The following is a 27,262-nucleotide window of genomic DNA, read 5'->3' on the forward strand; positions in this document are numbered from 1 at the left end:
TTTTTTATTTTTTTTAACCACTGAGGATTTCTCTTTCCTTTCTCATCAGCCTCAGGATTTTCTTGCCTTGGGAGATTTCTCTGTCTCCTGCTTCCCTGCCCCTAGTCCTTGCATGGAGACTGCTTTCTACTCTCAGTGAAGACCATGTATATCTCAAGAGGGAGAACTTGTCTTAGCTCCCACTTGCTGTATACAGTAGCTGAGCATCCAGAATGCTTACAGATTTCTCTCAACTTTGTTGCCCTGGTGCCTGTCCCCTCCCTGTCTTCAGAAGGTTACTGCTTTATATTTGGGAGAGGCCATGAATGCATCAGAGGGATTGCTCCACTTTCCTGCCTTGCCCCAAGACCTTGGCTTACTATACCCAAGCACTAAGTGAAGATCTATAGGAAAGAATTTTGGGTAGGTATAATCTCATTACATGGCTGGGGCTCCCTGGAGTTCCCATCTATTATGTTTATATTCTGCCAAAAATATAGTGAGAATAACTATGAGTCTTTTCTATAAAGGGCTCATCATTTTGTTTCTAATCTATTTCCTTCTTGAGAATTGTTTCACACTCATTTTCAGCAACAGAAGTTCTAGGTTTTAAATTGAATTTTCATTTGATAAAATGTCTTTTTACCCCAAATGGTCTCTTTTTTTTTTTTTAGTTAGCAGTTCGATTTCTTTCTCCATACTGTTTGAGTATAGACTAAATATTTGTACATTAAATAAATGTACAAATTTATTTATTTTGGGAGACAAGATACGCACAAAAGACTCTGTTGATTGTCATGGACATAGAACTTCCATTTTAAGTAAAAATCTTTAAGAATTAGAGCCAGTTGGGGGAGGGGAGACAGGAGAAAGGGGGTACTTGGCTCCCTAAATGAAATTACACCCACCGAATCTCAGACATAGCATCTCTGAGTGGTCTTTCCCTCTAACAGTGTCCAGCAAAGGGTAGTACTGATTTGTCTCAGGGTTTAAGTTCTCTTTAGCAAAGAAAGTTGGAATTTCAAAAATAATGTTTGAAGTATCCTTATTTCTTGACCTTCAGTTCAGTTCAGTCGCTCAGTCGTGTCCGACTCTCTGCGACCCCATGAATCAAAGCACGCCAGGCCTCCCTGTCCATCACCAACTCCCGGAGTACACTCAAACTCATGTCCACAGAGTCGGTGATGCCATCCAGCCATCTCATTCTCCGTCGTCCCCTTCTCCTCCCGCCCCCAACCTTTCCCAGCATCAGAGTCTTTTCCAGTGAGTCAACTCGTCGCATGAGGTGGCCAAAGTATTGCAGTTTCAGCTTTAGCATCAGTTCCTCCAATGAACATCCAGGATTGATCTCCCTTAGAATGGACTGGTTGGATCTCCTTGCAGTATAAGGGACTCTCAAGAGTCTTCTCCAACACCACAGTTCAAAAGCATCGATTCTTCGGCGATCAGCCTTCTTCACAGTCCAACTCTCACATCCATACATGACCACGGGAAAAACCATTGCCTTGACTAGACGGACCTTGGTTGGCAAAGTAATGTCTCTGCTTTTTAATATACTATCAAGGTTGGTCATAACTTTCCTTCCAAGGAGCAAGCATCTTTTAATTTCTTGACCTTAGTAAACATCAAAGTCTAAGGGACACTCTTGGTCAGAGTAGATTCATACATAAGAAAAGAGAAGGCTAATGATCTTTGAGGATTTAAAAGGGAATTTAAATTGATTGTTTCTATTGATAGAAAAAGTATACAAAAGAATAAAATTACTAGAATAATTTATTTTTATACCTATGTGTAAAATATTTCCGTGTAACTTCTATGTCTGAAGTACTATTCAGAAATACATTACAAATTAAACCTTAGTGGTTACTGTGTTCTGTTTTTAAATGTTGCAAAATAGAAGACAGGAACTGTTACACCCTCTCTATAATCAAAGATATTCTAATTGTTTTCTATTTTGTCACAGAATAAAGAAAGAAGAAGCAACATGGCAATCTGGACAGAAAATGAAGTTTATCTTGGATATGATCTTCTTAAATTTGTTAAAATAGTAACTACTGAAAAACTGAAAGGACTTCTAAATATGTCACCAACCGCTACCCTGACTATACACAATGTTGAGTATACAGGACACCCTTTGGAACTTGCCTTGTTATTAAATTACTGCACTGTATGTAACGCCTCCAAAACAATTTACCTAGTGATATACAATGAAGATACAATACAATGGGTATTCCAAGACTTTGCATTAGATGTCACTATTGACACTTTTTTAATTCCATATTTCTTATATTCAGCAATGCCAGAATTATTACTATGGGACAAACATAGGATCTACTATTATTATCATAATTTCACAGATACTGGAGTTTTACAAACAACTACACAATTTGGAAATCTATCAAGATTATCACAAAACAGCATTATTCATAATGTTCTTATGGGTAAGTTATCTTCAATCTGCAAAAATTATTCTAGATTTCATCTTCCTTATGAAAATGTACAATTTTAATGCATTAATTTATGGTGGTTTTGATAAAGATGTTTAGATGTTTTACCATCTAAAAATGGTTATCTTTAAAATTCTATTCCTGCTAACTAGGATCTCCTAAGGGACTTCCCTGGTGGCTCAGATGGTAAAGAATCTGCCCGCAGTGTAGGCTACCCACTTTGATATTCTTGCCTGGAGAATTCCATATACAGAAGAGTCTGGTGGGCTACAGTCCATGGGGTCTGAAAGAGTCAGACACAACTGAGAGACTAACACTTTCACTTTTTTTTCAGGATCTGATAAAGCAAAATGGCAAACTCAAGTTCTTTATTCAGAGATTCATTTTGATCAATCAGCAGATACAAATGCAACTTACATATGTGTTTTCAGTGTAGGCGGTGATGTGTGGTTGTATTCACTTCCTAGGGCTTAGGGCTCCCATAACAAGGTACCACAAACTGGTACAACAGAAGTTTATTGTCTATTGTCTCGGTTCTAGAGGCTAGAATTCCACATTTAAAGTGTTGGCAGGGCCATACTCCCTCTGAAATCCGAAGGAATCTTTCCTAGCTTCTATGACTTGCTGGCAAACCTTGCCATTCCTTCCTTGCAGCTGCATCATTCCGGTCACTGCCTGTGGCATCACATAGCATTCTTCCTGTCTTCATACACCATCTTGTTATAAGGACGCCAGGGCCAACTGTAGCCCAGAATGATCTCATCTTAACTAATTACATCTGTAATGACTCTGTTTCCAAATATAGTCATGTTCTGAAGCAACATTTGGAGTTAGATGTTCAACATAACTTTTTTGAGGGGACACAATTCAACTAAACTGAATTCTATAACAGGTGTTGTAGAGTTAAACCGATCTGTTTTCAAGTCCATAAAAATGTCATTTAGTGTTTCCAAACCTCAGTTTTCTAATCTAAAATATATTAATAGGACTGTCATGTTGACTAGATAAGGGGTTGTATATAAAATGCTTAGAATAATACTTGGCAAGTGGTAAGCCTTTAACTAATAGCAGTTATTCTTGGGCTTCCCTGGTGGTTCAGTGGTAAAGAATCCACCGGCCAATGCAGGAGACACAGGTTCTATCCCTAATCAGAAAGGATCCCACATGCCTTGGAGCAACTAAGCCTGTATGCACAACTATTGCACCTGTGCTCTAGAGCCCGGGAGCCGTAACTACTAAGGCCCGCATGCCTCAGAACCCGTGCTCCACAACAAGAGGATCCACATCAATGAGAAGCCCACACACCTAGAGAGTAGCTCCTGGTCTCCGCAACTAAAGAAAAGCACAGCAACGAGGACCCAGCACAGCCAAAAATAAATTAATTAATTAAATTAAAAAACATTTATTCTTCATGTTATTATTCCTAAGGTAGTGTACTAAACATTATATGAAATGCAAAGAAATAAAAAGTTTGATCCTCAAGGAATTTAGTTAGGAGTTAAATTAACTGGGACATTTAAAGTAAATATCACTGTTATTTGTAATTGATCTTTCTTGACCCCATATCACCCTTCAACTCACAGTCATTCAATTTTGCTACTCCCATTTACAGCAAAACTCCAGGAAGAATTGCTTACTTTCACTTTTTCCTCTTTCCTCTCATTGTCTCTTGAATCCACTCTAATCAAATTTTCTCAAAAACTGCCCTTGTCAGGGGTTTTGATGTCTCCCACTTTGTTAATCCAGTGGCCAATTTCCAGTCATCTTTTGTGATCTGGCAGCAGCGTTTGAAACAACTCAACATGGCCTTTTCCCTGAAACACTGAAACACCTTTTCCCAAATACTTTTGGGGGTATTTTTGATCTTCCTCCTACTTCACCAGCCTCAACCTCTTTTCCATTCCCATCATCTTAATTCCTAAATGGAGAAGTACCTCTGAACTCCATTTACATTCATTCTTTGCCCTCCAGCCATGATCCCTAGCCTGAACTCCAAACTGCTATTTCTTACTACCTCTTGATACTTTCACTCAGATGACCAGTGGGCATCTCAGACGAACATATCCAAAACTGAATCCTTGAGTCCCTCAGCCACACTGCCGCCTGCTTCTTCCCTTGTCGTCCCCTATCAAGTAAACAGCTCTTCTTTTCTTCCAACCACAAACCTTGACCTCATCCTTGAATTCTCCCCTTTTACATCCCGTAGCAAGCCCTTATCAAATCCTGTTGACTATGTGTAAAAAGTATATCTAAAATCTAACTTTTGTTCACCATTCCCACTCCAGTCCAAGCCCCTATCCTCTCCAGCCCATAAGTATAAGAGTTTTTTAAGTGGTCTCTCATCTTTATCTGTGTGTCCCTATCATCAACCAGGCTAGGGTACACCTAGCAGCCAGAGTGAGCCTTTGAAAATATATGCAAAATCATATTCCTCTGCTTGAAACTCTCATTTGGCTTCTTATATCACTCAGAATAAAATCTAAAACCTTTAGCATAACCTGAAACACAGTGTGAGATCTGGCCCTAGACTCTGATGTGGTCTCCTATCACTTGACTCTTTGTTCAGTTGCCTAGCCAGACTGGCCTCTTTGCTATTCCTTGGATATCTACTGCCAAGAATACTCTTCACTTTGATATCGACATAACTCTTCTACTTAATTCAGGCTTAAGTCCAAGCATTTTTTTAATGTGTGACTTCTCTGGTAATGTCATAATATGAAAGGACTTTCCAATTATTAGAAATATTGTCATATATTTTCTGTTAGTAATTTAACTTTGGGAGTTCCCTGGTGATCCAGTGGTTAAGAATCTGCCTTGCAATGTGGGGACACAGGTTTGATCCCTGGTTGGGAAACTGGGACCCCACATGCTGTGGAGCAACTGAACCCATGCACCACAACTAGAGAGACTATGCACTGCAACTAGAGAGTCCGTGCACCACAACGGAAGAGCCTGTGTGATTCAGTGAAAGCCCCATGTGCAACTGAGACCCGAGGCAGCCAAATAAATCTTAAAATAAAATGTTGAAATATTTTTTTAAAAGTTTAACATTATAATTCTTATGTTTCAATCTTTAATTCATCTATATTATTGTATTTGATATAAGTTAGAAACCTAATTTTTATTTCTTATTTTTCCTCTGAAACCTGGTATTGCCTTCAGATCAGTCTTCTATTAAGCAAAGCTTGCCCCACAGATCTGAAATGCCAATTTTAGTATGTATTTATTCCTCATGTTAAGTGAGTTCAGTTTTAGGCTCTTCCCTCCCACTCATCTGTCTTCACAAGATCTATATTGTTTTGATTACTGCAGCTTTAATCACCTAACACACTAAGTGTGTGTGTTTAGTCACCAAGTGTGTGTGTCCGACTCTTTGTGACACTATGAACTGTAGCCCGCCAGGCTCCTCTGTTTATGAGATTTCTCAAGCAAGAATACTGGAGTGGGTTGCCATTTCCTTCTCCAGGCGATCTTCCCTACCCAGGGTTGAATTCACATCCTTTGCATTGGCAGACAGATTCTTGACCACTAAGCCACCAGGAAAGCCCCTAACACACTATATAATTTACTTATTTTATGTTTATTGGTTGCCTTCCCTAAAGGAATGTGAGCTACAAAGGAAAAAAATCTTTTAGTTTTTTACTAATGTGTCCTCCCAACTATCTGGAGTGGTGTGTAGCTATAGTCGAGCACAATAAATATGTATTGAATAGATGATTGCATATTTGCCATATCTTCCCAATCAGGAATGTTATATGACTTCATTATTTTTATTTTCTTTAACTGGTCTATTAAATTCTTTTATCTCTTCTTCAGTCAGTTTTAGATGTTTGTATTTATTGACAAAGACTTCACATTTGAATGTTTAAGTTTCTTACATATCTGCATTTGTATTCTCTTGCTCATTTATAATACTGTTTTTGTCCCTACTTGCTAGTTTGCAAGATATTTATTATTTTTAGAGTTTTTTTTGGTTTTGTTTTCCTTTCCTTTGAAAAGAACTGTTTTATTTATCAACTCTACATCCTTTTTTATTTAATTCCTTTATTTCTGCTTTTATCATTAATCATTCTTTTATAAAGAGTGTTATATAAAAATTATGCAAAATTTATATACAGTGTTCTTAGTCTCATTATTTTAAAAAATAATTTCTAATTTTATCTTAACTTCATGTTTAATCCAAAATTCACTTAATAGTGTTTTAATGAGCAGTGTTATAGGAAAATAGGAGTATGTTGACACTTAACTATAATATTCTGATCCTAAAAAACAGCATTTCTGATTTGAGTTTGATTAGAATATAATTTCGGAGAAGGCAATGGCAAGCCACTCCAGTACTCTTGCCTAGAAAATCCCATGGATGGAGGAGCCTGGTAGACTGCAGTCCGTGGGGTCGCTAAAGGTCGGACACGACTGAGCGACTTCACTTTCACTTTTCACTTTCACACATTGGAGAAGGAAATGGCAACCCACTCCAGTGTTCTTGCCTGGAGAATCCCAGGGACGGGGGAGCCTGGTGGGCTTCCGTCTATGGGGTCACACAGAGTCGACTGAAGTGACTTAGCAGCAGCAGCAGCAGCAGCAGAATATAATTTATGGCAATTTGTGAAAATGTCGTTTAATTATTTAGATTCCAAATGTAAGGTGCAAAAGCACAAAACACTCTGAATCTCCCTAACTCTTTTACCACCTTTCTCCTTTCAACTAGTCTTTTCTAAGTGTTGTTTTTGAAAATTAAAGAAAGTATAATTCTGGGAACTGTACACAGAGTGTCGTATCTGAAAAGAAAGCTATGAAATCAACTAGTCCACCTGTTCATTTTATAGGTATGGTTATAGAATCAAAGAGGTTAAGAAATGTACTCTTTATGAACTTCTATAACTTAGTTATAATACTCTATTAAGGGGAGAAAGTTGATTATTATTTGTAGAGTGAAACTGAAAGGGTGCTAGCTCCTTCGCTATCACTTTTTCTTCATCCCAGCTGCATTAACCTACTATTGCTGCTGGGCTTCCTAAGGTGACTCAATGGTAAAAAGAACCTGCCTGCAAATGCAGGAGATGCCGAAGACACAGGTTCGCTCCCTGGGCCAGGAAGATCCCCTGAAGGAGGAAATGGCAACCCACTCCAGTATTCTTGCCTGGAAAATTCCATGGACAGAGGAGCCTGGCAAGCTAAAGTCCATGGGGTCACAAAGGGGTGGACACAACTGAGCGACTGAGCATGCACACACTATGGCTGCCATAAAAAAATATCACAGACCAGGTGGCTTAAACAAAGAAATTTATTTTTTCACAATTCTGGAGGCTAGAAGTTCAAGATCAAGATGTCATCAACGTTGGTTTCTGACCACCTTAGAGACAGTGCCCACCTTCTCACTGTGTCCTCACATTGCCTTTTTACTTTGTGCCAGCAGAGAGAGAAAGAGATCTCTGGTGTATATTCCTCCCCTGATAAAGGCATCAGTCATTTTGGATTAGGGCCCCATCCTTCTGACCTCATTTAACCTTAATTACCTCATTAGAGCCTCTACATTCAAATACAGTCACAGTGGGAGTTAGGGCTTCAACACAGGCATTTTTGAGGGGGCATAATTCAGTCCATCGTGCTGTGATTCATGGGGTCGCAAAGAGTCGGACACGACTGAGCGACTGAACTGAACTGAACTGAATTCAGTCCATATCACAGTACTTCCTAATAATATCATTCCTGTCATACTCATCCTCATTATTATTTAATGCACTGATTCAAGCTCTTTCTTGTATGTTAATGTGATTATAAAAGTCATGAATGAATGCAAGAAGAAAGGTATGCAGAAAAACAAAATGCTCTGCTATGAAGTGGGAAAGCAGCTCTCAAACATCATGTAAAGTTATGGGTTTGTGTCTGCACACCTTGATTTTCTCAAAGTATATAAATATCATTATGAAATAAATTATTTTGGTTAATAGTGCACTAGCACTTAAGTAGGGGCTTCCCTGGTGGCTCAGGTGGTAAAGAATCTATCTGCAATGTGGGAGACCCAAGTTCGATCCCTGGGTTGCAAAGATCCCCTGGAGAAGGGAATGGCTACCCATTCCAACATTCTTGCCTGGATAATCCCATGGACAGAGTAGCCTGGCGGGCTATAGTCCACGTCAGCATGGACTTATGTTAACTTAGAGTAACAAAAACTTTTCTCTCTTTTTTTTTTACAGATTATTATGGAAATATTGTGGTAAAAATGGAAAACAATGTAATGTTTTATTTTAAGATTAAAATCAAAGATGCAGTAAAGCTACATTTATGGACAAATAGCACAGTAAAATCATTAATTTCCTTTAAACCATCTGGACATATGTATCTCATATATGTTTTTGAAAATGGCAAAATATATCCAGAGGAATATCCCTTAAAACTGGAATCACAAAGTATAACTTTCAAGACAAAAGAAAAGTGCCCCTACACGGCATTTCATAATGATATTTTTCATTTTTCTTACCTTTTGGACAAGGGACAAAACCTGTCCTTTTGGGCTCAAATAGTCTATCCAGAAAATATTGGTCTATATATTGTTGTAGAATCATATGGACCCAAAATATTAGAAATAAAAGATCAGATTCACTATGAAATTGCCTTAGGATATTGCAGTAAAACCACGGTAAGTTAATATTTTAAAATTCTTTGATTTTAATAAATGTAAAATTATAATATTAACATTTTTAAAAAACCAAATTTTTCTTCAAGTTTAGCTTTGAAATATTGAGAAATATGTATGTCTTTAATGAATAATGACATGATAACTCATTAACTTCTGGGTGACAATTTTTACTTTCAATATCCAGGGCCTCTTTACCACTTAAAAGCACATTCCTATAGAACTGTTTTATTGTCAATTGTATTGTTCACTTCCCTTTTAAAAAAAAATAGTATGTGACTATTTTGTGGGGTTCTATCTGCTATGCCAAAGCCTTTGACTGTGTGGATCACAATAAACTGTGGAAAATTCTGAAAGAGATGGGAATACCAGACTACCTGACCTGCCTCTTGAGAAACCTGTATGCAGGTCAGGAAGCAACAGTTAGAACTGGACATGGAACAACAGACTGGTTCCAAATAGGAAAAGGAGTACGTCAAGGTTGTATATTGTCACCCTGCTTATTTAACTTCTATGCAGAGTACATCATGAGGAACACTGGGCTGGAAGAAGCACAAGCTGGAATCAAGATTGCCGGGAGAAATATCAATAACCTCAGATATGCAGATGACACCACCCTTATGGCAGAAAGTGAAGAGGAACTCAAAAGCCTCTTGATGAAAGTGAAAGAGGAGAGTGAAAAGGTTGGCTTGAAGCTCAACATTCAGAAAACAAAGATCATGGCATCTGGTCCCATCACTTCATGGGAAATAGATGGAAAAACAGTGGAAACAGTGTCAGACGTTTATTTTGGGCTCAAAAATCACTGCGGATGCTGATTGCAGCCATGAAATTTAAAAGACGCTTACTCCTTGGAAGGAAAGTTATGACTAACCTAGATAGTATATTAAAAAGCAGAGACATTACTTTGCCAACAAAGGTCTGTCTAGTCAAGGCAATGGTTTTTCCCGTGGTCATGTATGGATGTGAGAGTTGGACTGTGAAGAAGGCTGATGGCCGAAGAATCGATGCTTTTGAACTGTGGTGTTGGAGAAGACTCTTGAGAGTCCCTTATACTGCAAGGAGATCCAACCAGTCCATTCTAAAGGAGATCAATCCTGGGTGTTCATTGGAAGGACTGATGCTAAAGCTGAAACTGCAGTACTTTGGCCACCTCATGTGATGAGCTGACTCACTGGAAAAGACTCTGATGCTGGGAAAGGTTGGGGGCGGGAGGAGAAGGGGACGACGGAGAATGAGATGGCTGGATGGCATCACCGACTCTGTGGACATGAGTTTGAGTGGACTCCGGGAGTTGGTGATGGACAGGGAGGCCTGGTGTGCTGTGATTCATGGGGTCGCAGAGAGTCGGACACGACTGAGTGACTGAACTGAACTGATCTGCTATCTATTGCACTGTAACACCACCATAAACATTATGCCTTCGAACAACAAGTTCTGTGAGGCAACAATTTGGGTTATGAGTAGATGGGCAGTTCAGCTAGTTTCATCTTGGGTTCACTCATGAGGCTGCGGTCATCTGGTGGTTTGCCTGGGACAGGGTAATGTAAGATGGCTTCATCTGTATGTCAGATATTTGGTGCAAGCACTGGCATGTTAGTGTAAGAGGCCTCAGCTGGAGCACTTGTCTCTGTTCCATGTGTCCTCTACCCTCCAGGCTGGACCTGGCTTCTTCACATGGCAGTCTGAGGACAGTGTTCCAAAATGGTGAAAATGGAAGCCACAAGGCCTTTCAAGGCCTACATTTGGCTACAGTTGTATTTGTCAAATCAATTCACAAGGCCTGCTCAGATGCCCCTCCAAATGCCCATACAGGCAAGGGGCTGGTAAGTGGAAAAGGGCCTTGCAATGGTGGCTCTGCCCTTTGTGCACCACTCAATAATGGCTCTTGGTCCTATGGTGACCCAGGCTTCTTCCCCCAAACTTTCCACTTTGTGGAGCTCCTTACTCCAGGAGATGTTGCTTCACAGCCAACAGCGGGCCCTTTCCTTGGGTCTGCTCTCCAAACCCCACTTTCCAGCACCCAGCCCCACTCTGTACCAGGAGACACACAACTCAGGCTGGGGCGTGCAGGCGAGCAGCATGGACCATGAGCACAGTTCTTACTTTGTTCTGCCTTCCACAGACCAGTTGTTGTGTTCCCCTCTGATCACGAAAGGTTCCTTTCTGTCCCAGTGGGTTTCCCTACTGGGAGGGTGCTTCTTTAAGTTGCAGGAACCTCTCCTCACCTTCAGCCCTCCACCAGGGGTGCTGGTCCCTTCCCATTTCCTCTTTTCTTTCTTTCTTTCATCCTACCCAGTTGTATGGGAACCTTTCTTGTCCTTTCAGGTGTCCAAGCTCTTCCACTAGTATTCAGCAGGTGCTTTGTGAGAATTGTTCCATTGGCAGATGTATTCTTGATGCACTTGTGAGGAGATGTGAATTCTACCTTCTCCTCTTCTGCCATCTTGACTCCTCCTCCTCTTGGGTTAAATTTATTCCTGTGTACTTTATTCTTTCTAGCGCAACTGTGAATGGAATTATTTTCTTTTTTTAAGACTTATTTTTAAATTTTATCTTACTTTTTGGCTGTGTTGAGTCTTCGTAGCTGCATGTGGGCATTCTCTAGTTGTGATGAGTGGGGGTTACTGTCTTGTGCTCTCTGGTTGCAGTGAGTGGGCTTCCCATTGCTGTGGCTTCTCCTTTGCAGAGCACAGGCTCTAGGCAAGTGGGCTTCAGTAGGTGCAGTGAGTGGGCTCCGTAGTTGTGGCTCGCAGGCTCTAGAATGCAAGTTCAGTAGTTGTGGCTCATAGGCTTTAGTTTTTCCATAGCATGTGGGGTCTTCCTGGACCAGGGATCAGACTAGTGTCCGTGGCATTGCAAGTCCAATTCTTAACCACTGAACCACCAGGGAAGCCCTGGAATTATTTTCTTGATTTGTCTTTCTGACAGATCCTTATTAGTGTATAGAAATGCACCAGATTTTTATATATTGATCTTGAATTCTGTACCTATATTGATTTGTCTTTTTGGTGGAGTCTTTAGGACTTCTTTACATATTGATATAATAGCAAGTCATCTTCAAGTAGTGACAGTTTTATTTTTTCCTCTTTAATTTGGAGGCCTTTTATTTGTTTTTCTTGCCTAATTACTCTAGCTAGAACTTGAATAAAAGTGGTGAGTCTTGGTCCAATCTTAGAGGAAAAGCTTTCAGCTTTTTGCCATTGAGTATGATGTTAGCTATGGAGTTTTCATGTATCAGCTTTATAATGTTGACGTTTGTTCCTCTATAAACACTTTGTTGAGAGTTTTTATCATAAATGTATGGTGAATATAGTCAAATGTTTTTTCTGCATCTATTGAGATAATCATATGATTTTTATCCTTCATTTTTTTTTAATGTGCTGTATCACATTGACTGATTTGTACATGTTGAACCATCTGTGCATTCCTGGAGTAAATTCCACTTGATCATGATGTATAATCCTTTTAATGTATTGATGAATTTATTTTCCTAAATTTTGTTGAGAATCTTTGCATCAGGAATATTAGCCCATGATATCCTTTTCTGGTGGTATCTTCATCTGGCTTTGGTATCAGAGTAATGCTGGCATTGTAAAATTAGTTCTGAAATGTTCCCTTCTCTATGTTTGTGAAAGATTTTGAAAAGGATTGGAATTGATTCTTCTATAAATATTGGTAGAATTTACTAGTGAAGCCATTTTGGTCATGGAGTTTTTTGTGAGGTTTTTGGTTGCTGATTCAATCTTCTCACTAGTAATTTGTCTATTTGGATTTTCTACTTCTTAGTGATTCAGTCTTGTAGGTTACAGGTTTCTAGGAATTTATCCATTTCTTCTAGGTTGCCCAATTTGTTGGCATATAATTGTTCATAGTAACCTGTTATGATTTTTTTTATGTCTATGGTATCAGTTGTAATGTCTTCTCTTTCATATCTGTTTTTACGTGTTTGAGTCCTCTCTCTTTTTTCTCAGTGAGTCTAACTAAAGGTTTGTCAATATTGTTTATACTTTAAAAAAAATCAACTCTATTTTCATTTCATCTTTTCTATTGTCATTTTGGTCTCCACTTATTTCTCCTCTGACCTTCATTATTTCTTTCCTTCTACTGGCCCTAGGCTTTGTTTATTCTTTTTCTAATTCTTTGAGGTATTAAATTGGTTTTTTTGCCAACAATTCTTATTTCTTGATATAGTCCATTTATCAGCATGAGCTTTCCTCTTAGAACTGCTCTGGTGCATCCCATAAATTTTGAAATGTTGATATATCAAACAAATGCCATGATATGTTGCCTTTCCATTTTCACTTGTCTCAGAAAATTTTATTTCTCCTTTGACCCATTGTTTGTTCAGCAAAATCTGTGAATTTTCCAGTTTTCTTCTTTTTATTGATTTCTAACTTCATATCATGTGGTCAGAAAAGATGCTGGATATAATTTAAATCTTCTTAAATTTATTAGGACTTGTTTTGTGGCCTAATATATAATCTATCCTAGAGAATATTACATGTGCTTTGGAGAAGAATTCTTTTGCTTTTGGATGGAATATTCTTGATATGTCTGTTAAGTTATTCTGGTATAAGATATTGTTTAAGGCCAATGTTTCCATATTGATTTCCATCTGGATGATCTATCTATTGATTCAAGTAGGGAACTGAATTTACCTGCTGTCACTGTATTGCTATTTCTCATTTTAGCTCTGTTTATATTACCTCATGCGGCGAGTCACTGGAAAAGACTCTGATGCTGGGAAAGGTTGGGGGCGGGAGGAGAAGGGGACGACAGAGAATGAGATGGCTGGATGGCATCACCGACTCTGTGGACATGAGTTTGAGTGTACTCCAGGAGTTGGTGAGGGACAGGGAGGCCTGGCGTGCCGTGATTCATGGGGTTGCGGAGAGTCGGACACGACTGAGCGACTGAACTGAACTGAACTGATATTTGCTCTATATATTTAGGTGCTCCTGTGTTAGGTGCATAAGTATTATATCATTTTGGAATGATCTTTAATCATTATATAATGACCTCCTTTGTCTATATTTTAGTCTTTCTTTTAAAGTATGTTTTGTCTGATAATTATGGCTATCCCATTTTTCTTTTGATTTCTATTTGCATAAAATGTATTTTTCCATCTCTTCAATTTCAGTCTGTGTGTATTTTTATATCTGAAGTGAGTCTCTTATAAGCAGAATACAGATTTTTTTTTTTTATTCTAAGTTGCTTCAGTCATGTCCAATTCTTTGCATCCCTATGGACCATAGTCCTCCAGGCTCCTCTGTCCATGGGATTCTTTGGGCAAGGATATTGGAGTGGGTTACTATACCCTCCTCCAGAGGATATTCCCAACTCCGGGATCAAACCCATGCCTCTTATGTCTGCTGCAGTGGCAGGCGGGTTCTTTACCACGTGCCACCTGGGAAGCCCTCTGCATACAGATGGGTTGTTTCACCCATTTAGCCATTCTATGTCTTTTAATTAGTTATTGATACATATGTACTTACTGCCATTTTGTTAACTGTTCCTAACGTTTTTGTAGTTCTTCTGTGTTCCTTTCATCGTTTCTGATCTCTTCCTTTCTGGTTTAACAATTTTTTTAGTGATTTGCTTTAATTCATGTCTCTTTATCTTTTGTGTATCTCATTTAAGTTTTTGCTTTATGGTTACTATGTGGCTTACATACAAAAACTTATATTTATAATAGTCTATTTTAAGTTGATAACAACTTACATTTCATCATAGTCTAAAGCTCTACATTTTTACACCCCTTCCTGTGTTTTACATTTTGATGCCACAAGTTTTTCTCTTGTGTATCTATGAAAAATTATAGCTATTTTTACTACTTTTGTCTTTAACTTTCATATAGCTTTATACATGATTAATTACCACATTCACATATTAGACTGTTCTGAATTTTACTATATATTTACCTTTGCCCGTGGCTTTATACTTTCATATTTCCTGTTACTAATAGCACCCTTTCATTTCAACTTAAGAAATCTCTTTAATATTTCTTTTAAGTAAAGTTTAGTGATGATGAACTCCTTTGGATTTTGCTTGTCTGAAAAACTATATCTCCTTCAGTTCTGAAAGGCAGTTTTTTGCTTTAAGCATTTTGAATATATCATACCACTCTTCCATCCTGCAAAGTTATTACTGGAAAATCTGCTGGTAGTCTTGTGGGGGTTCCTTTGTATACAACAAGATGCTTTTTAAACTTTCTCCTTGTCTTTAACTTTTGATATTTAATTACGATGTATCTTGTATGGGTCTTTTGGAATTTATCTTATTTGGAATTCTCTGGACTTTTTGAATCTGGATGTCTGTTTCTTCTCCCAAGTTAAGAAAGTTTTTTTCAGTCATTATTTCTTCAAACAGTTTTTAAGCCTCTTTCTCCCTCACTTCTCCTTCTGGGACCCCTGTAATGCAAATGTTGGTCCACCTAATGTTCCATAAGTCCTTTAAGCTATCTTTGCTTTGCTTTTTCCTGCTCTGATTTGGTGAGTTCTACTGCCATCTTTGAGTTCACTCATCCTTTCTTCCACTTCATCTGTTCTGTTGTTGAACTCTTCTATTGAATGTATCAGTTTAGTTAATGTATTCTTCAGCTCTGTGACTTCTATTTGATACATTCTTATATTTTCTGTCTCTTTGTTGAAATTTTCACTTGTTCATCCATTCTTCTTCTGAGCTCAGTGAGCATTATTATGACTGTTATTTTGAACTCTATCAGATGAACTACTTATTACTATTCTATTAAGGCCTTTTTTATGTGATGTTATCTTTTTCTTTCATTTAGAAATATTTCTGCTTCTTCATTTTCCTTGACTCTCTGTGTTAGTTTCTAAGCAGTAAATAAAACAGCTGCTTCTTCCAGTTTAGAAGGTGAACTTTACTATTCAACTCTGCTCGAGCTCTTGGTTGTCTCTCAAGCTTTTGTGATTGTCCAAGCCACCTACTTTATTCTTAGTGGCTCTCAGTATTTTAGGGTGTGCTAAGACCTGTCAGTCTTTCAAGGGGGTTGGGGAGAGTACTCAAATGCAAGTTGATTCGAAGCCAGACACTCAGGGGACAGATTTTAAACTGTGCAAATATACTGCTTTCAGGGAGCTGGCATTTCCATCTGCTACTTAAGTGCCAAGTCTCAGGTTGATAGCCAGTTGACAAATGTTTCTTTGTTTGCTGCCATCCCATCAAACATGTAAGAACAAGCTCTGCTGGCCAACAGAGCCAGACTATTGAGGGATGTGTTCTCTGTTCTCTGAGTGGCCAACACAAAAGCTGGGGCACCAGATGTGTTAATAGCTACTTTCTCTGAGACATTGACAACATGGAGTGGGGCAAAAGGAGAGTGCAATACTGGTGCACCTGTCGGCCTCACCAGTCTCTGGAGAGAATTGTAGTCAGTACCTAGATGTTTAATTAGAAGCCTGCCCCATAAGCCACATCTATGGAAATAAGCTAATAAGCCTCTTTCACAGAAGGACTTGGGATGCATTTTAGTCTACTGTCTCTGCGCTGTTCCCTGGAAGGAACAGTCAGTTAAGAACTGTAATGTTTCCGCATACTGTGAAAAATAGAATACCTTTCCCATTTAGCAAAGAACTTAATACCATGTTCAAGGCCAAGGACACAATGAAATCAATCCCAGGACTCCATTTTTGTGGGTTGGTTTCTTGACACTACTCCTGTATCTGTAAGCCTCTAGCCAGGAAAACCGAAACAAACCAATTGTCTTAGTAAAGGTGATTTAATATAAAGAATTAGTAGAACTGGGTGTATGAGAGAAATGAAAAGAAAAAAAGGAACTGAGATTTTACTGAGCTAGCAACTGCAAGAAGTGAGATCCTGTACCAGGTTAGCAGTACCTCTTTCAAGGTGTGGGTTCGAGGTCTGTGGAACCCCTAACTTAACTTACTAGTTTTTAACAACCCAGATTTCTTCCCTCTGTTCCCTCCATTCCAGTCCTAGAGGTGAATAGACAATTCTTGTAGTTACTAGCTTTTAAGATTTTATTCTCTGCTTTCTGCACTTTTACCATGATGCCTAAATGTATGCTTCTTTGTTTTCATCCTGTTGGGATTCACTGTGTCTCTTGAGTCTCTCAGTCATCGTCTTCAGCAGGTATTTTGTCCAACACTATCTGTGCCTCTTTATCTTTTCTTTTTCTGTTAACGCTGATTAAAAATATGGTAAAGTTTCTCAGTCTATTCCTTATGAGTTTTTAACTGTCTTCTCTATTTTCATTCATTTCTGTCTCTGGCATACATTCTTATAATTTTTCTTATCTATCTTCCACCTAACTATTCCCCTTTTTGTCATGCCTAATCTGATGCCAGAATTATACACTATGTGTTTGATTGTTGTATTTTTAATTTTTAGAAGTTTTACTTGTTCTTTTTAAAGGCACACTTACAAATTTTATAGTTTCTTTTATACTGTAGGTATTTTCCAGCTTTGGTCATTTATTTCCATAAAACTAGTAAACATATCTGTTTTATAATCCGCATCTGTTAGTTTCATATCTGAAGTATGAGCATGTGTATTTCATCGGTTTTCTCTCCATCATTGTTTATTCTGGGTATTATTACTCACACATGCCTTATTTTTTGGGGGGAGGCGGGGGTTAGTTATTTTTGACTGTGTGCTGTTCATTATACTTGAAAAAGTATTTGTAAGAATTCTCTGAGGTCTAGGAAGAACATGCTTTGATCTTGAGATGATCTGTGTTTGCCAGTGTCAGATATCTAAGGTACCACTGCTCTGAGACTTCTTCAGGTCCCCTGGATCATCAAGCAAACAATTCTAAGATATAAAGCCATGCAAGTACCTGCTCATAGCCACAAATTGTTAGGACAATTTTTTTTTCTTGCTTTTTCTGATCACTCAGTGACTGAAGTCACTGGATGGTTAAAGAAAAGGCAAATTTAATCTTAATTTACTCTTACCCAGAGAGTGTAGTCTTCTGATAACACAGGTTAATATAGAGAGAGTATCCAGTTTGATTATCTATTGTGAATTATCCCTGTGTTCTGCTTTACTCCTAGATTCTTAAGTCCCTCTTTTCAAGTATTTGGACTGACAATTCCTTACTTTTTTGTCAGTTACTTGATGCTTTTATGATAACTTTTTAAAAGGCCAATGATTTAGGGTTTTTGATTTGTCTCTTTTTAGGGGAATTTGTCCATATAACCTAGCCCACCACTAATAGAAATGAAAGTTCCCTAATTATTCTTTAATCATTTGTAATGAAGTCATTTTTAAATAGATGATCATGTTCACAAAGTGTATTTTTAAATAGTTCCATTGTGTGTATATTTTCAGTGTTTATAATTCAAAATAGCATACATATATGTTGTTTGAGTTACAGACCCAACTTAAAGTATCATTTAAATGACAACTAGTAAGTAAAGTTTGGAGAATATGCTTCCATTTCACAAAAGATAACATTAAACTTTTTAAATCTAATTATATCCAAGAAAATTCTTGTAAAATAATTTTTATGGTTATATATGAAGAAAAATGTGGCATACAGAAGAATACAGGTGCAAATTTGACAATTAGTTCCTTTCTTTGAACAAGAAACTAGTTTCTTTTCTCTTTTTTTGCTCTGTATTTTTTTAACTTTTTATTGGATTACATCCAATTAACAATGTCGTGATAGGTCGACAGCAAAGGGACTGAGTCATACATATACATGCATCCATTCTCCCCCAAACTCCCCTCCCATCCAAGCTGTCACATAACACTGAGCAGAGTTCCCTGTGCTATATACAGTAGGACCCTGTTGGTTATTCATTTTATATATAGCAGTGTGTACATGTACATCCCAAACTCCCTAATAATCCATTTTTCCCATTCTTCCCCTCTGGCAACCATAAGTTCATTCTCTCAGTCTGTGAGTCTCTTTCTGTTTTGTAAATAAGCTCATTTATATCATTTCTTTTTAGATTCTGCATAGGAAGGATGTCACATGATATTTTTCCTCCTCTGTCAGATTTAATTCACTAAGCAAGACAATCTCTAGGTCCATCCGTGTTGCTGCAAATGGCATTATTTAATTCTTCTCAATGGCTCAGTAATATTCCATTGCATATATGTACCACATCTTCTTTATCTGTTCCTCTGTTGATGGAAATTTAAGTTGCTTCCCTATCTTGACTATTGTATATAGTGCTGCAATGAACATTAGAATGCATGTTTTCTTTCAGACCATGTTTTTCTCCAGGTATATGCCCAGGAGTAGGATTACAGGGTCATCTGGTAGCTCTGTTTTTAATTTTTTAAGGAACCCTCACACTGTTCTCCATAGTGGCTATACCAATTTGCATTCCTACCAGCAATGAGGATTCTCTTCTCTCTACACCTTCGCTAGCATTTATTGTGGATTTTTTGATGATAGCCAGTTTGACTGGTGTGAGGCGATATCTCATTGAAGTGAAGCTAGATTTATTTTTATTGTGATTACTTTCATAGCCTCAACTTTATCATAAAAGATTGCATATTTTAGGTCATTCAACTTAGTATCCAGCAACAAGTAAATAAACTTTGTTTAAAAAATAAGATTTTTCACTAAGATTTTTTAAATGTTTATTTATTTGGCTGCACCAGGTCTTAGTTGCAGCATGTGGGATCTACTAGTTGCAGGGATCAAACCCAGACCCCCTGCATTAGGAGTGCAAAGTCTTAGCTACTGGACCACCAGAGAAGTCTCTCACTAAGACTGTTTTACACACAGTCTGTTATCACAACAGGTTAACCAGAACCAAACTGACCTCTCTGAAGGTATATATATATATATATATATATATGAAAAAGAACTATCAGAAAGTAATTTAAGGATGTAGAAATTATAGCTTCCATACTTCAAAAATGTGAAATTTATAATTTTCTGCCTTTGTTATCATATATGTTCTGTAAATGGCTTTACCCTGAGATGATAGCAACCATATCGGATACTGAAAACTGAGATGAAACATCATTCAAAGGGAAGAAAATATGCAAAAGGCAAACGGACATTTTTAAAAATGACTCAAAAACAACAGAGGAAAGATCAAGCAAATAACTCCCCATAGTCTCAATAACTATAAAAATATGATATCTGTAATCATTTAAAAACCTCAAAGAAGAATTTAAAAGGTCCAGAGACAGGTTATTAGAAAACAGAAGAAAGTGAAAGCTTGCTATGCTGATATAAATGAAAAATAAAAATAAGAACATTCCAACAGCAAAAGTTAAATGAGGAGAGAGAAACAATGTAAATAAAAGAGCCAGGATAATATAAAAAGTAAAATAAGGGAATATAACAAGGAAAATAGAATATCTACATAATCAGAGTTTCTGAGATAGACAACAAATTAGAAAAATGCTAAATATTATTTTTCATACCTAGAGAAAGATTTAAATCTGTCTTGAAAGTATCCATTGTCCCCATTCCCAATTTTCCTGCTTTACATAAACTTTTTTATTTTCTTTTCCAGACAATAACATTTTCTCAGAATATAAATTATGAGGCAGTAGATGATTATTTCAAGTTGCAGTAAGTATGGCTTTTAAGAGTCTGCTCAATATTAAATATGCTATCCAGGTTATTGATTTATACATATTGTTTTATTTAAATGGCCTCAGTTCAGTTCAGTTCAGTTGCTCAGTCATGTCCGACTCTTTGCAATCCCATGAATCACAGCATGCCAGACCTCCCTGTCTATCGCCAACTCCCGGAGTTCACTCAAACTCATGTCCATCGAGTCGGTGATGCCATCCAGCCATCTCATTCTCTGTCGTCCCCTTCTCCTCCTGCCCCCAATCCCTCCCAGCATCAGAGTCTTTTCCAGTGAGTCAACTCTTCGCATGAGGTGGCCAAAGTATTGGAGTTTCAGCTTTAGCATCAGACCTTCCAATGAACACCCAGGATTGATCTCCTTTGGAATGGACTGGTTGGATCTCCTTATCCATATTTCAAATTCTTTTAGATATCTTCAAAGATGCAAGATTAGTATTCTATAGAAAAAATGTAAAATACTCCTTTAGTTTAATGGAAACATGACCCATCTGAAGGTGCTATTCATCCAACTGAAGGTGCCAAAAAACCAGGCAATTTCTTAGTTCAATATTTTTGAGCACCTTTTATCATTCATTCCCATCCCAAAGTCTTTACATACTATGCTTAAGCAAAAACTAGAACTCTAATCCCCAAAAGTCTTTAATTATGACTAGAGTCGGATACATTTCTGAATCTTGGAATAAGGTAGCACCGTTAAAAACTTAATTCCTGGAGAAAGGTAACCAACATGGTATTGTATTTTAAGGCATTAGGTTATCATTATGTCCCGACTGAATGTATTTTCTGGAAAAGTAGCATTGTTCTAGGAAAAAGTCCATTTTTCTTTAGCTTGCAGCTACTCCACCTGAGTTTGCATGCCTGCTCCATGCCAGGCACTCTAGGTGTTCAGAACACATGGTGAACAAGAAATATGGAGTTAGTGCTGTCATGAGATATATCTCCAGTGGGAGAAGACGAGCAGCAAGTAATCAAATAAACAAGATGGCCCCAAACAATTGTAAGTGCTATTAAGAAAATAAAGCAGAAAGAAGCAGTAGAGTATCACCAGGAAGTACAGGAATGAAATGTCACTTTAAACACAGTAGTCAGGAGAGGCTCAGAACACCCCATTCCCTCTAAGTCATCAGCTTTTCTCTTGAGTTCCTTTGAGTATTTTTGGTTTTGTGGATATTTATTTAGAATTCTCTTGCTGTACAATACACGTCAAATTGTCCAGGATTGTTGTTGTTTAGTCGCTAAGTAATGTCAGACTCTTTGGCAACCACATGGACTGTAGCTCGCCAGGCTCCTCTGTCCACAGGATTCCCCAGGCAAGAATACTGGAGTGGGTTGCCATTTCCTTCTCCAGGGGATCTTCCTAACCTAGGGATCGAACCTGTGTCTCTGGCATTGGCTGACAGATTCTTTACTGCTGAGCCACCAGGGAGGTTACTTTGGGTATTTTTGTTGTTGTGGATATTTACTCAGAATTCTGTTGCTTCACAATACACATCAAATTGTCCAAGACTTGAGGAAAAAAATACCCAAAACTTTGAAATTGGTGGGAAAAAATCTACCTATAAGTAAAATTATGTAGAAAATTGAAGATGTAATATTTACTTTAGTGTCCTTTTTACAGATCTATACTATATTACTGAACAGACCAAATCAAATATTCCATCAGATTGGGAGAGAAAGTCATCACTGGCATAATTATTAGATGCTTCCTGATTTCAAAGGTGTTGGAGATAAAAATGTATCTTAGAGTTGATGAAATACTGTATCAGTTCAGTTCAGTCCCTCAGTCATGTCTGACTCTTTGCAACCCCATGGACTGCAGCATCCCAGGCTTCCCTGTCCATCACCAACTCCCAGAATCTGCTCAAACTCGTTTGGTGATGAGTTCATTGATTTGATGATGCCATCCAACCATCTCATCCTCTGTCATCCCCTTCTTTTCCTGCCTTCAGTCTTTCCCAGCATCAGGGTCTTTTCCTGTTAGTTAGTCAGTTCTTCGCATCAGGTGGCCAAAGTATTGGAGCTTCAGCTTCAGATGATATATTGTATAGTGATTTAAAAAATACAGAAATGTGCTATTTGTATCCTCACTTATTTAGCATATTTTGTATATATGAGAAGTAGGATAATACAATGAATAGTGAAAGGAAAAGAACATTTGTTTGTGGTTAGTTTGTGTTTGTTTTTTCCCAGTTTTTTCAATAAGTAAAAACCTTAGCAGGGGCAGGACATGAATAATACTTTCAAAACTTTTCTTCTGTAATTTTTGAGACCTCCTGTTTTGCCTGAGCAGAAATGATCCATGTGCATTTCCTAACCTACAAAGGCATGATGTCTGATCTCCCTTTTGCTTCCAGTCAGATCATATTGTGCAGCATAATGAGGTTCAGAAAACTAATTTCATAACTTAGTATCTATTGTTCCAAAGGCATTATCAATGGGGGGAAATCTGTAGAGGCTAGAGAAGGAATCTATGCAGTGGCTTGCTGTTGTTTAGTCACTCAGTCGTGTCTGATTCTTACAACCCCATGGACTGTAGCCCACCAGGCTCCTCTGTCTATGGGATTTCCCAGGCAAGAATACTGGAGTGGGTTGCCATTTCTGTCTCCAGGAGATAGATCTTCATATCCAAGGATCGAACCCATGTCTCCTGAGTCTCTTGCATTGGCAGGCAGATTCTTTACCACTGAGCCACCAGGGAAGCTATGGCTGTGAAGTACTATCAGGAAGCAAGCAACAATGTTAGCAGCAAAGTCCCATCCTTAGGAGACTAAGGGTGTTAATGAAACAGAAGGGCTGAAATGCTGATAGAAGTTCATTTTTATTTCCCATTGTGCTGACCTATGCTGGCCAAAATATGGGATACCATGAAATGGGAATGACTTTAGGATATGACCACAATGCACCTCAGCAGAAGCAGAAAGCGGTCACCACCACCACTAGGCCTCTAGGATTCCTCAGTGGGGGTTTCAATCACATCTTGAAAACAGGACTTCCATCTGTTCTACACAAAGCAGACTCATGGCTCCCTCCTTATGATTCTACAGTCATTTGTATGTGTTGTTTCTCCTAGATATGAGAACACAGGTCTTCTGCTTGTCCATGTGAGACCCAGTGAACTTGCGAAAACATGTCCAATGTCCCAAAAGGTAAGTAACAGAGTAGAAGATCAAAAAATTTTCTTCAGAAAGACACAGGTGGTAAACTAAGTAATACATATTAACTCCATTCAATACCACTCCCCCTAACAGGTAGCAATATTCTGCAATATTTCACTGTAGAGACAGCATTATTTTACTTTGGAAAGAGAAGATTAGGTTACTTACTGCCTTCCATGAATTTATATCAGAATATAAACGTGCGTGAAGAAAGCTGATCACCGAAGAACTGATGCTTTTGAACTGTGGTGCTGGAGAAGAGTCTTGAGAGTCCCTTGGACTGCAAGGAGATCCAGCCAGTCCATTCTAAAGGAGATCAATCCTGGGTGTTCATTGGAAGGACTGACGCTAAAGCTGAAACTGCATTACTTTGGCCACCTCATGCGACAAGTTGACTCACTGGAAAAGACTCTGATGTTGGGATGGATTGGGGGCGGGAGGAGAAGGGGACGACAGAGAATGAGATGGCATCACCGACTCGATGGACATGAGTTTGAGTGAAGTCCAGGAGTTGGTGATGGACAGGGAGGCCTGGCGTGCTGTGATTCATGGGGTTGCAAAGAGTCGGACACGACTGAGTGACTGAACTGAACTGAACTGAAAGATGTAAAATTAATTTTAAAATCTATTTATATATTTATATAATTAAAACTGTGTAGAGGAAAACTGAAATTAATAACAGCCAAATTTGGATATGGTTTTCACAGAAGACTGCTAGTCCTGTCCATATCAATGCTCCATTTATTTATTTTAAAAAATGGACCATTTCTTCGTTTAAAAAATTTTATTGCATGCCTACCATGTTTGTGTGTTTCAGCCTGTGTGCTCAGTAATGGGAATTATCTAGATGGAAAGAGTCTTTTCTGAAGGGGAAAACATAAACTAGTATAAGAGAACGTGAAATATACAGTTATCAAATAGCCCAGAGGGAAAAGTGAGGAATTTTGTTTGGGAGGGGAAAAGTGAAAAGAAAATACATGAAATGATTGTTGAAGGGTAAGTAGAAGTTGAGCAGGAAGATGCAAAGGGAATTCAAGGAAGAGGCATACACAAAAGCACAGCAGTGTTATGTAGCAGTGGGGTGTTCAGATAACCACCCACTACCACCTCCTTTGAGTGTTTGTTCCCCACTGAGGGATGACTCCTTTCTTTATTCTTTCTCATTCCAACTAACAATCGATAAACATATATTGAGCACCCACTGCATACTAGGCAGGACACAGTGGGGCATACCCACATGAAGAATTCAAAGTTAATTGAGACATAGGCCCCGCTCTTCAGGACTTCGGCACCAACGACCTGTTCCTATCAGAGAAAGATTCCATGAATTTAGAGGGAGCCTTGAACTAAGGCAGACGTGATCCATCCTTGAGCACAGCTGAAACACATTGCTTCCCCAGGAAATGCATACTGACCATTCCCCCTGTTTACCCACCATGCTGCCTACCCAGCTTAATCTGCTGAAGAAGCAAAAACCTACCACCTAGCAAGTTCCTGCCCCAGGCTTGGTCTGCCTTCTCTATCTTTAACTCCACTTTATTCCATATAAGTTGCCTCCTTGAAGCACCATGATTTCCTCCATCTCTTTCCCTGTCTAATTTAGAGATGTGCCCCCTCTCCTGCCCAGTCCAGGCATTACAAAACATATTAATCTAGAGTGAAAGTGTTAAGTCACTAAGTCAGTCTGACTCTTTTCAACCCCATGGACTGTAGCCCACCAGGCTCCTCTGTCCATGGAATTCTCCAGGCAAGAATACTGGAGTAGGTAGCCATTCCTTTCTCCAGGGGATCCTTCCGACCCAAGGTTCAAACCTGGGTCTCCTGCATTGCAGGTGGATTCTTTACTGCCTGAGCCACCAGGGAAGCCCAATGTTAATGTAAGTGAAAGTGAAAGTTTAGTCTCTCAGTTGTGTCCGACTCTTTGCGACCCCATGGACTGTAGCCTACCAGGCTTCTCCATCCATGGGATTTTCCACGCAGGAGTACTGGAGTGGGTTGTCATTCCTTCTCCAGAGGATCTTCCTGACCCAGGGATCAAACCCAGGTCTCCCACATTGTAGGCAGACGCTTTACCGTCTAACCAGAGTTCAAATGCAAGCTCTACCACCTATTGACTTCAAGAAGCTCCTAAGCACTCTGAGTCTTGGCTGCCTCGTTCATAAAAGGGGAAATGTAATATCCATCTCATAGTATTTATCTACTTTGTTGAGAGTATTAAATGAGATAATTTATATAAAATGCCCAGAATATTACTTGTCACAGAGTAATTACCTAATATTACTGGTTTCTTCCTTGGCACAAACTAAGACATGGACCATTCAAATCTAACCACCATCTGTGCCCATTTCAGGTAGTTTGTATTGACCTACCCACTGAAATAGAATGGAGAATAGGCCATATAGTAGAAGATGATGGAATATTCCAAAGTCCTTTAGGCAATAGCAAAATGTGGCAAGAAAACATATACCAGGCAGAGCGCAATGGGGCACACCCACATGAAGAACTCAAAGTTAATTTAGTCAACTAGTTAGCCAAGAAAATAAAAACTAGTACACAACTGCAAGGTATGCTCTAAACCACAGGGACCCCTTTTTGTGCTCCCATCCCCACTGGTAAGCAAGTCATCAGCCTCCCAGATAAGTATTATAGACAGAAGGCCCACAGACTTCTCTAGTTGGATGAAGTTAGGCCCTTGATAAACCTGTTGGACCAAATGGCTCAAGGGGTGAGCCATTTGAACATGAGCCTGCCATCTTTGTCACTGAGTCTTCATAGCCTGCAGCAGAGCAGCAAATAGAACTGGCACCTCCAACAAGGCTACGTCTCAGTTTTTTAACCATACACCAAGAACCAGAATGCAGTGAGGCCACCCTAGTAAGCAAGGCCCCAGAAGGGCATAATAATTCCTTCCAAAGTGAAATTTCCCAGGGAGAAATGACTACACTGACTAATACGTTGTCTTCCAACATTTCTATGTTGAAAGCCTTTAGAATTCCTGTCTCAGTTCAGTTGTTCTGTCCAGTTAGAGGGGAATATGCTGTGTCTGATCTGAGCTAAGGGAGGAAGAGTTCTGCCCTGTACTTAAGAGAATGATAAAGAAATATTTCTTAATAAAGAAACCCAATACACTCATCATTTTCATTTGGGCTATATGTCAGAATTTCTCTATTAGATGACCAGTCCCAGGGAAGATGTGTCAGTCCTCCAGCAGTGGGTACCCCACACAACAGACATATTCATGCTTCCCACATTCTGCACCCATGCTCTTGTTGAAGAGCCACCTCCAGATCAACTCATATTTTTAATCTTAGTCATGATTGTTAATTCTGACGTTAGGGATGACTTTAGTGAACTAAGATCCAGGTGAGTCAGGTGCAAGCTGGAACCACAGAGTTGATAGTCATGATTGTAGAGGTGCTAGTGAAAAATGACATCAAATTGGTTCTCTGATGCAGAAGAAAGAAAGCAGAGACCTGACCTTTGAGCT

General features: G+C 38.7%; 1 protein-coding gene across 1 annotated transcript in view; it reads left to right on the forward strand.

Annotated features, from left to right (window-relative positions):
- The window catches only part of CATSPERE (catsper channel auxiliary subunit epsilon), a 144,610-nt gene that overhangs the window by 69,937 nt on the left and 47,411 nt on the right, over nt 1–27,262 (forward strand). The window contains exons 10-13 of the mRNA XM_055418841.2: nt 1,943–2,420; nt 8,624–9,066; nt 20,538–20,596; nt 23,691–23,766. Coding sequence (XP_055274816.1) covers nt 1,943–2,420; nt 8,624–9,066; nt 20,538–20,596; nt 23,691–23,766 — 1,056 coding nt within the window. The remainder of the gene's footprint in view (nt 1–1,942; nt 2,421–8,623; nt 9,067–20,537; nt 20,597–23,690; nt 23,767–27,262) is intronic.

The sequence above is a fragment of the Moschus berezovskii genome, chromosome 17, assembly GCF_049115385.1.
Source record: "Moschus berezovskii isolate FMDL1 chromosome 17, NW_MosBer_1.0, whole genome shotgun sequence".
Lineage (NCBI taxonomy): Eukaryota > Metazoa > Chordata > Mammalia > Artiodactyla > Moschidae > Moschus > Moschus berezovskii.